Source organism: Limulus polyphemus, unplaced genomic scaffold, assembly GCF_000517525.1.
Source record: "Limulus polyphemus unplaced genomic scaffold, Limulus_polyphemus-2.1.2 Scaffold1909, whole genome shotgun sequence".
Classification (NCBI taxonomy): domain Eukaryota; kingdom Metazoa; phylum Arthropoda; class Merostomata; order Xiphosura; family Limulidae; genus Limulus; species Limulus polyphemus.
The window spans coordinates 81306-92953 of record NW_013667519.1 but is presented as its reverse complement, the minus strand read 5'-3'; the positions used below and the strand labels follow the sequence as shown (position 1 = coordinate 92953).

The 11648-nt window shown below is 33.4% G+C and overlaps 1 protein-coding gene and 1 long non-coding RNA gene across 2 annotated transcripts in view; one reads left to right on the top strand and one right to left on the bottom strand.

Annotated features, from left to right (window-relative positions):
- LOC111087234 overlaps positions 1 to 320 on the top strand; it is a 14926-nt gene extending 14606 nt beyond the window's left edge. Inside the window, exon 4 of the long non-coding RNA XR_002611950.1 lies at positions 254 to 320. This is a non-coding gene — a long non-coding RNA (uncharacterized LOC111087234). The remainder of the gene's footprint in view (positions 1 to 253) is intronic.
- Positions 1 to 11648, bottom strand: part of LOC106465323 (ubiquinone biosynthesis monooxygenase COQ6, mitochondrial-like) — a 62255-nt gene that overhangs the window by 25320 nt on the left and 25287 nt on the right. Inside the window, exons 6-8 of the mRNA XM_013925533.2 lie at positions 11050 to 11157; positions 9754 to 9816; positions 725 to 832 (exon numbers count right to left, since the gene is read on the bottom strand). Of these exons, the coding sequence (XP_013780987.1) occupies positions 725 to 832; positions 9754 to 9816; positions 11050 to 11157 (279 nt within the window). The remainder of the gene's footprint in view (positions 1 to 724; positions 833 to 9753; positions 9817 to 11049; positions 11158 to 11648) is intronic.

Sequence of the window (11648 nt, the reverse complement as noted above, 5' to 3'; positions counted from 1 at the left end):
TTTTTTTGGGGGGGGGGGGGTGCAATGTCAGTCAACTTGACCAACCTTATATAGAGTTAGGGTAGAGAAAATAATAGATAAAATATAAAGTTTTAGTGAAAACAGACATCTGAAATGTATTTAGGAGGTTTTAGAGATTACACAAATGAACTTTTGGAATTTTGAGATGAAGAAAATTATTTTTAGTCTTAACATGAAAATTAATTTGCACATGAATTATTCAAAACAAATACTCAATACTTTCATGGATAAGACTTTAAACGAGTGCAATAAGGTCACGTGGTCGGTCAAATTGACTGAGCCCATGTGGAGAGAATTAAGTTACAACCATATCAAGATTCAGGCAAGGCTTTAACTTTCAAATGATCAACTACAATATTAGATCAAGTCTCAATCAAGGCTTTAAAATATAGAAGATTCAGTTTAACATTAGATCAAGATCCAATAAAGACCAACTTTCACATGATAAACTACAACAATAATTAAATTAAAACACATGTATCTTACATTAAAAATAATCTCATGACGTTTTAAAACTCAGGGCAACTTTGAATACAAATTATAACATACAAGAACCTAAAACTACTTCAGGTCAACTTACAACACATTATAACTTGTGTTATCTTTGTCAATTTTCAACCCAGCTTTCATCATATAGGATCTTAAGATAAGTTAAACAATATATGACCTAGAACTACACAAGTCAAATTCCAACATATCTTACAATAGCAGAATTCAAAGCATCAACAAAGTTATCTTCTGGCATTGCCATCAGTTGGTCAGCCAGCTCTGATGTTGCTGTCCACACCAATGAGGACTGGTCATCACTGAGCTAAAAAACACATATGAATATATATATAAAGGATGACTTTAAAAGGTCTGGGTAAATGACACTGACAACCTTTTTACTGAGGAAGGCACAAGACTGTTGAAACATAACAAGGCAAGTTTTTAAACATTTTATTTTAATGAAATTGTTTTAACCTTTTGTGTTTTAAACTCAATTTTGTCTGTTGTATCAGTAAAAATGTTTTTAATAAATATGTGTATGTATAACAATCTTTAACCCTCTTCTACGATTAGGTCAAAGCTCATGTGTCACAAAGTCACATTCAATACTTAATTAAACTACTTTATCAATGTACACAGATAAACTTGGCATTAAAACAGAGTTAATAAAGCAAATGTTAAAATTATATCATTTTTAATTTCTTAATTTAAAAAAGAAATCTAAACTAAATCCCCTTGTATGTGTGTATTGTGACATTTGTTTGCTTCAACTTGCCTATCCTATACTTCTTTCATCACCCCTCTCTGACATCCTGAGCTTAATGTACATTGGACACTATAGTATGGATATTACTAAGGCAAAGACTACGATTTATAGACTTACAGAGACTTAAACTAGAAAGTCAGACCCACTCACCATACCCATCTGTCACATCCTTTCTTTACAAAGTGCTAATAATTCTCTTTAACACTTTCTATTACATCATTTATAACGAATAAAAACACAAAGTTTTAATTTACCGAATGACGTATAATGCTAAGTTGTTTTCAGTTGAGATTTTTAGTTATTTTGCCTAAATATTGAAAGTTGCTATCACAAAGTTCAGATAGAGTAGCTAAGGCAATTATTTTAAGACTGTTATGCCATAATTAGAAAGACAGTTAATTATGATAGTTATAGGAAATCGCTTGCTTTGTGCATGTTATTATTCTAGGTTCTTAGGTGCATTATTTCTGTAAATAAAAATTATTTAGTGTATTAGTACAACCAGTGTAAAAAAAAGTAAGCATAAATTTCATTGTCAACTGACTGCAAAACAAGAATAAGTCAAAGGTAAGTACTATATTTCTTGTTTTCATGTATATTCTTTATTTATTGTCATAAAAGTGCCTAAAATGTAAAAATTAGGTAATATAATGAAAGTTAACATTTTATTACACTGAAAATGTATTTCTGATAGGTATTCACCTCATCCCACCTAAAGCTACCTTGATCCTAGGTTGCCCTCTAAGCGTTGCTAAAATATTTTTTGATAACAGCACACCAGTATTATACACCTTCATTTTTGTACCATTTCAGAACATGTGATGATTGTGTGACTACCCTCCACCAATCATACTGTGCCATCTGTACTAGTGCAGCTAGCTACCTCTAGTATTCTAGCACAATACTCACTTTCGAGAATTGACATGTACAAACTAGAAACACCAGCATATCAATGGGAAGGAAGGGTGGGAAGTTGGTTACAGGTCATAAGTATCTATTGGAAATAACTTTTCAATGTAAGAAAATGTTAACTTCCAAAATGGTACTACCTCTCCTCATTCAAAGCTAGAATCCCACATTGCAAAGGTGGAGGGGCCGGAGAAGGCACAACAGTATTCAATGAAGTAGATAGCAAACACCTTGAAATAACATTTTAAACTACCTATGGAAACATGTTCTAAGACGTTTTAAGTTGACGGAAACTGTATTCACTCCAACTCTATTCCTAGACCATTAATTTCAGATAAATATTCAGTCCCAACCAGGGCTTTAAAATATAGAAGATTCAGTTTAATATTAGATCAAACTCCAATGAAAAATAACATTCACGTGATAAACTACAACATTAAATGCAAAAATTAAACACATGTATCTTACATTAAAAAATAACTTTTTCTTAAATTCATGATGAACATACCTCATGTAGTTTTAAAACAATGTTCAAATAGAGTAGCTAAGGTAATAATTTTATAGAAATTTCCAAATTAGGAGGTAGTACCATTTTGGGAAATAATAACTATAATATATATAGGGCGGAATGTAATATGCAGGCACCCAAGCCTCAAGAAAGATATGTACAGCACCTTTCTGGAAGTGTTGATTGACTCAGATATGAAACAGCACAGCGTGGACAAAAATGGAATGTCTAGCGTGTAATCAACAATGGGCCCAAATAAATATGTACCAAGAGTAGAGTCTTGTGGCACACCAAAGCAATGCAGTTGCTGTCCACCTGGGAAAAAATTCAGTGGAAAACAGGATATTGTGAGCAACAACAGCAATTCTCCCTGTTAAAAAAAAACACAGGGGAGCATCTTGAATAAGTAGTTTGATGAAAAGTTGTCAGGTAGTTCAGAATCAGCCCATTGTCAACAGATAGTGCATAATTCGTCCACATATGTAGCAAGTGTTAGCATGGGACATAGTGACAGTTAGTCACAGGAAGATGCCTGATAATGTCCAGCAAAATTGTGACCAAGGACTCAATTTTCAAATAAATTTTCACAACACTTTATAACTTAATTAAAACAATTTCCTATCCATGTCACACAGCAGCATTTCTATGAAAAATATGTTTTATTCAAAGTAAATAGACCGAAGTGATATTGATTCAGCATTTCACATGCTTCCAGAAATTATCCTGGCCTTCGCCTTCCTGGCCAAGCTCAAATACATGATAAATCCCCTAGGAACGGATTACTCTTAACATTAATTCAAGCTACTTTTCCACTGAGAATAAAATACATAAATCATCAGCATGAAATATAATAGGTAATTAAATGCCAAAAAATAATTTACTTAAGTTTTTTGTGTTTAAATAAATATATATATTCAGAGAATAAAATACTTCAACAATCATGAATGATCAATTATATCCATGGCTTCAATTTTGTGGCTAAGGCCAAATACACAATAACACGATAAATTAGAGAGAACAAATCACTCTTGATATGATTCAAGCTATTTTTCCACAGAAAATAAAATACATAAATCACCAATATGAAATAAAATCAATAACTAAATACCAGAAAATAATTTGCTTGCATTTTTTGTGATTCAATAAATCTTATATTCGAAGAATAAATTATTTCAACAATAATCATGATTTGTTTGTTTTGAATTTCGCGCAAAGCTACACGAGGGCTATCTGCGCTAGCCGTCCCTAATTTAGCAGTGTAAGACTAGACGGAAGGCAGCTAGTCAATACCACCCACCGCCAACTCTTGGGCTACTCTTTTACCAACGAATAGTGGGATTGACCGTCACATTATAATGCCCCCATGGCTGAAAGAGCGAGCATGTTTGGTGGGATGGGGATGCGAACCTGCGACCCGCAGATTGCGAGTCGAGCATCCTAACCACCTGGCCATGCCGGGCCCAATAATCATGAATGTTCATTTACACTGTCATTTTGGTAGTCACACACACACACACACTTTTCACAATGTAACTTTGCTGCCAATGATCTGCTGCATGCAAATGATAACTGACAGCTAGGGCAGTTATGTCAAAGCAGACAAAGGTAAGATGTTTTCGAAAGGATCTAACAACCGACAAAAGTTGCACCAAATAGAGATCACAAAGATTATGAAAAGAATCAACATCCAAAGAGGAATTTCCAGGTATAGACCTATCCATACACAAAACCCATCTAATGATCTATATCCTAATGTTAAGTTGCCAACATAAAATTATTGGTCAAATGTGATCACACAAATAATTAAGTTAAAATTTTTAAAACATAAGTAATTTGAACAAATGCTTTAAGCATTTGGTATTATTTGCCCCTACATACTTAAAAATTCAAACTGACATTGCATTTTTCCGTTAGGCATTTTAGGTATTTTAGCATTCATTTAACTATTGTTACATTTTATAACTCCCTCAGACTCGCTGGAAAGCTGAATTCTCTTGGACTGAAGTTGAAGATGATGACACAGGGAAGTTTTGCTGCAAAGTCTGCAGAAGTATGCCAGACTAAAAAATCACCTTTCTTTAATGGGACCAATTCCAATATGAAGACCTCTGCTTTCTATGATCAAGCTAAATCAAAGTGCCATGTGAAATGACAAGGGATACAGGATGCAGCAAAGTAAAACCAGGTTGAAGTAAGGCCAAAAGAGCTCGAGTCGATAACAGCTGCTGAAAAAAAGAGAGGATTTTTCGGCTAATTAGCTCAGCTCATGCACTTGTACTATATAACCATCCTTTTAAGGACTTTGTATGGTTAATGGAACTCCAAACAAAAAATGGTGTAGATGTTGGCACAACTTACATCAGTGATCATCCAAGTGCTGCTTTAACTAAGTATATTGCAAAGTCTGCAAAGATTGAAGTGATGGTTCTACAAATACTGCTTTGAGGGAAGTAGAACTATTTCACTTCCATGCTGCAAAACTAGGGGTGATTACAGTATTTCTTGTTGCCTGCAAGGTTGTAGACCATCCAAATTCTGCAAGTATTCTGGCAACAATGTTAGAAGCACTAAAAGAACTGAACATTGCAGAGGAACATTTTCACCACCATATTGTTGGTTTTCCTTGGGATGGGGCTGCAGTCAACTTTAGGGCCAGGGCAGGCATTGCAATGGAGTTTAAACAGAAAGCAAGTTGGTTCATCCCAGTACATTACATAGCTTATAGAGTAGAACTGGCTATCAAAGATGCAGCCAAAGAATTGAAGCACCAAAAAGTTTTAGACGAGTTCCTTTTGAGCATTTACTTGTAATATCAAAATTCATCAGTAGCCAGGACTGGACTGATCAAATCAAAAAAGGTGGAAAACACCGAGAAAAGGCTCCCTACACAAGTAAAAGGCACATGTAGGTGCAACATATAAATATAGAAATAGAAAACCTACTCAAGGTATACCCAGCATTGATTGCACATTTAAAATGCTGTCTCCAATGATCAGAGTGCATCTGCTGCCCCCAAAGGTAAAGCAAATGGTTTTCTGAAACATCTAAGATCAAGAAAGATGGTTATCTATCTTCATCCAATGTTAGACATCACATCATCCTTTAGAGAATTTTTTTGAAAGAGTGCAGAGGCAGGATTCTATCCTAAGTGATGTTTCCAAGGCCCTAAATGCAACTCTAGAAGAGTTGCAAAGATATAGGACATGGGATGAACCAGCTCTTCATGGGTTACTCAAGGACAGCATGCAAGAGGACTTCACATTTCACCTTGGTATCACAGAGTTGCAGAATGATTCAACAAGTTTTGGCACAGAGAAGATCCTAAATACCTTAATTTATCATCTTGAAAAAAAAGGTTTGGAAACCTGAATGACCCAAATATCTCGGCACTTTCAGTGTTCAAAATCAATACATGGCCATTGAACAACTAAGAGCTCTTAAAAAGTTTGGTGATACTGAGATCCAGGTGCTCTTACATCATTTTCAAGAACCACACAATCTGTGCACAACATTCAGTCCAGATGCAGTTATAAATGAATGGACCATCATAAAGACAATTGTTATCCAGTCTGTGACTGATCAGACAAAGGGTACAAATCAGAGGGTTAACAATGCAGCAATCGAGCAGGAAATTTGATGGTGAGGTGGACATGATAACTTTCCTACATTCATTGTTATTATACTCATCCTGCAAGCACACAGTGCTGAAGTAGAGCATGGATTCAGTTTGTACAAACTAGTGCATACAGGTTTGCTGAATGGGCTTCAACCAGAGACTGTATCAGACCTTATGAAGATAAGGTTACATACAAAAAATGTAAAAGAGTATGATTCTGAACCAGCCTTCCACCTATGGAGATAAGCTGGCACCAGATCAAAGTGGCCTTCAACAGCTACATATGGATGATGAAAGAAAAAACAAAAGGCACATATATCTAATTTTGAGGATGAATCACTAATTGCTCTAGAATAGGAGTATGACTTAGATGACTTAGAGAGCAGAATGTGAGATAAATGATGATATGACAGAAACTCAATGTGAAGAAGTCAATCTCATTTAATTATGATGACTGTTATCTTTTGATCATAAAAACTGATAATTACTTAAGTTTATTGATTTCTTTGTTAATTCTATGAATATTTTATAAGTCACACATTTAAGTGCTTCTGACAAAGTTGAAAACAATGAGGTGAAACTGAGAAAGCTCAAACTGAAGAAGCCAATCTCAGATAATTTTCATTATGATGATTGTTAACTTTGGGTAATTAATTTTTATAAACCTGTGAGTTTATTACTTTATAGAACATAAATAAAGAGTTTTGTGTGATAAATTAATAACTGATTAGTTTGTTAAATTATACCATATGATAAATTCAAATCACACAATGTGCTTCTTACAAACAAATTAAAACATGAACTATCATAGAAAAATTGGGGTCCAACAAATATTTTTTCTGCCTGACCTCCTGACAACAAATGGTGTAGATACTGGCACAAATTACATCAGTGACCATCCATGTGCTGTTTTCACTAAGTACATTGCAGAGTCTGCAAAGACTGAAGTGATGGTTCTACAAATACTGCTCTGAGAGAAGTAGAACTATTTTACTTCCATGCTGCAAACTGGGCAGTTTGGGATGTGGATAGAGGAGGAGCAGAACTGAAAACAGAAACCTTCAGTTAGAAACTGCAGAACCCACAGTACTGTTGTGAAGTGGCCAAAAACACATTTAAGATGCTTAGAGAAAGTACTCAATACTAACAAAACTTAGAAATTTGTAGAGTCTACAATGTACACAAAAAAATTTAAAAACTATGAAATTCGACCTAAAACAATAAGCAACACCTAAAGTACAAAACCACTAAAGGAACTTAGAAGATAAAAGACCCTTAAATACCAAACATACAAGTCCACTCAAAGAATCTATATGACAAAGGACATGAAAGTAAAACCTTCCCTGAAGAATACGAGAATAAAAAGGCACCTTGACAATAACAAATTTTGTCTCAAATCTAATCCCCAATTAGATGTGACTAGTAATAAAGAAAAAGAAACTTACAAATTTAAACACAAGTAACTTAGAAGGTAAAAGAATTTAAAAAATCTAACTTACCAAATATTGAGTAGGGAAAACATGAAAGACCTAATTATCGAGTGCAGAAATCAAGTCCATCCACAGAAGCATACATAAACTTGCCAAACATGAGTATACCTACTGGTAGTGAGGAATACACACTGAAAAACTTACCACAAGTCTCCTGGGAAAAAGAACAATACCTAACCCAGCATATTACACAGAGGCGTAACAGGTTAAAAGCGACATTGAAAGAAATTTCCATACAGTAGTTATATCCTTCCTCACAAAAAAATCATAATGTGAAAGAAGAAATCGTTGGCCAAATGCAAGACATGAACTCCCTGCAAACTAAAGCATGTGCTTCCCTAGCAGACATCGTTGACCCCGAGACCTGGGGACTCATGTCAAAACCATTGTCTACTAATACGGGAATTTCTTAAATTCATATGAACAAATTAGAATTAGTAAAACAGAAATATTTCTAAAACAAATGAGTAGAAACAATGATTATCAAACACAAGAAGTTGAAACTAAAAGTTCAAACTGATACGAGTTTGTGATCAAGCACAATTAAAATTTTGTAGTCACATAAAATGAGTTGAAACATACGTCTATACACTAGAATGTCAATTGAGAAAGTTAGAATTGTTTTAGAATAGTAGAGGGAGCTAGCTGTGCTAGTATAGATGGCACAGTATGATTAGTGGAGGGTAGTCACATGATCAGCACAAGTTCTGAAATGGTGCGAAAACAAAAGGTATAAAAGACTGGTGAGCTGTTAGCGAAATATTTTTTTAGCAATGCTTAGAGGGCAAACCAGGATCGAGATAGCTTTGGGTGAGGGAGGTTGCACCGTTTCTGAAAATAATGACTATAAAATATTTTCTTCACAAGGTATGCTTTTGAATAGCATGTGCATTAAATCATTCAATACAGTAACTTGAGCTACATGTCCGCTGGGTGAGTTAGAGCTTGTATCATGGGATTATTAGTTCAAATAGCAATAAAAAAATAAAATTAAGTAGAAACAAATGTAGACTGTTACAAGCCTTAAGCTACTTCAAATAAACAACTGTAGCTTTCTGTTACAATATGCAGCAATTCTAGAAAGAAAAATTAATTTGAATTTATTTGGTAATTTTTGTGGTGGTTACAAAGTCAGTCAAATCAACAGAGTTTGAACAGGGTTAGGACAGAAAAAATAGCAGATCAAATACAAAATTTTAATTAAAAAAAATGCTTGATATTAATTTAGGAGCTCTTAGAGATTATGCAAATAAGATTTGTAAACTGTAAGATGAATAAAAGTATTTTAACCTTAACATGAAAATCACCTTACACTCAGACTAGTCAACACTAGCTCCATATATCCACATACAAATCTTTAGTAAAAATACTTAATTAAAAAATTAGACTTTTTTGTGCATAAAAGTTTTGTAAAGTTTATTAAAAGCTTGCTAAAGTTCATAAATATACACATACCACACTAAAAGTTATAGTATGGATACTTTCAGTCAAAATAACCGAGCCTATTTGGAAAGAGTTAACTTGAAAGCTACCATTTTCCAGACAAAGTACTTCCACTTCTAAAAAACATTAATTAACATATTTTACACTTTTTTTAATTACACTCTATGCCACTAGGATGCTTTTTTTCTTCTTACTTTTACACTAAAGTGACAGCAATATTTCAAAAATGACATATCTACTTTATGAGTAAATGCTAGTGTATGAGAGTACAATCAGAATTCCATTTTTTTACAATACCTATTAATATTAATTTTTGGTCCAAGCACACTATGTACTTAAAGAAAAACTAAACATCAACCTGGCAATCGGTATAGCTAATTAAATACACCCTTCTCAAATTTATACTTATAAAGATTAAGACTCCATTGTTTCATTAGTTCAGTGCCAGTATATTTGGCCATATATTAGAACAACAAAGAAATTTAGGTGAGGTAAACTAAGTTTTACTCACTGGTAATAGTGCAATTGGTCCTGTGCTTATGAACCTTTGCCATGCAACATTGTTTTCTGTTGGCTGAAATGGAAAAATACAAGTTTTAAATAAAATGGTAAGTGAACCATGTTGTGTAAAGCATTAGAGCACTAACATATATAATGAAGCACAATTTCAAAACACAGCTGGAACAAAAAGCTTTACTGGATAAACTAAAAGTGACAATTTGAATGATTGTATGTACTATAAAAATCTCATAGAAAAACAAAAGACAATTTTCTTTCCTAATTAATGTGATTAAAATAATCTTTAATGGTAAATGCTTTTTCCCCACATTCCTCCTTAATTAGTTATATTGCTTTGCTGATAAAGCAATATGGTTTTTTGTGCCTTTTAAAATGATTAAATAATGTTATTTTGACTCCAATAAATTCATCCCTTGATGAGTTCTGGAATTTAACAAAAGGCCTCCCAGGCAGAGGTTTGTGGAAGAAGAAATGTAGATCTGCTAAGCTAAGTTTACATACCTCATTAAAAATCCTTAAATGACTAACTAAGAGGAATGTGAAAAAAATTCTGCAGTCAAACATAATGTTAATTGTTTCTGTTTGACCTAAAATGACGCATTGCACCACATTAAATATGCACATACAAATAGCTTTTCAAATATATGTTTGGCTGCAATAGATGTAGCCCATCTCACGAGTTCTGAAACGGAACAAATAACATCCTAGGCAGTGATTTGTGGCAGAAAAGATAAACATGAGATGTTTTTACACACTTCAGATTAGAAATAAATAACTGACTAACAAAAAATAATGTGAAGTGAAAATATCAGCAGTCCAACATGATTTTAAACACTTCTGTAACAAATAAAAACTCATTGCTTGCAATAGGCAAGCTTCTACCACTGCATTTTCAAAGATGGCATTTTTTTTTTATATACACAATGTTATACTCCATGATAGCAAGACATATGATTATATAAACATGAAGCCACACATAGAAAATGAAAGGTGTATTTAAAGAATTGATCTTATACTTCTGATCTACATAAACCATTAGAACTATAACAATATTGGATTTATATTCTAAAATATGAGTTTAAAAACCCATCAAAATATATATAACAAAATGTATAACAGAAACAACTAATTTTCAAATGGATAGTTTTTGAAACTAATAGTACAGTATTTTAACTGAAGATCAATTCTTCAGCTTTTGTTCCATTTTGTACTTACATGGTACATTGATAGTTTAAATACTCTTTAGAAAAACCAACTGCTTTATTAGAATTTAAGGTTGCAGACAAACCTCAGAAAGCTTTAATGTTGCCACAATAGCCTTCTGGTCATAGTTCCAAGCTGTATAATTCACATTCATGGTCTTTCTTACCAGTGATCGCATCCCATCAGCTCCGATCTTGAACAGAAAAAAAGCAACAGTATGTGAAATTATAACAATAACATAACATAATGTTTTGGGACAACATGGAACCTACTGGTCCATCTCAGCTGTTCCATCCTCTAAACAAAACTAAAACTATCAATAAATAAATATATATATACATACATAAAACTTAAAGCCAGCCCTAATCATTCATATATTCATATACTTATCAAGCTTTTCCTTAAACTCACTTAAATTTACTGCCTCCACAACATCTGAAGGCTCACCACCCTGTTAGGAAATTAATCTGTCTTAGCTGAAGATGACTGCTATCCTGCCAAAATTTATACTTGTGTCCCCTAGTCCTACTATTCTAACTTTTAAGTATGAAAAAAGATAATGCAACAACACTATCAATTTCCTTTATAATCTTACACACCTCAATCAGATCACCTCTATTTCTTCTTTTTTAAAGAGAAAACAATTTGAGAGATTTAAACCTCTCCTCGTATGATAACCCCTCC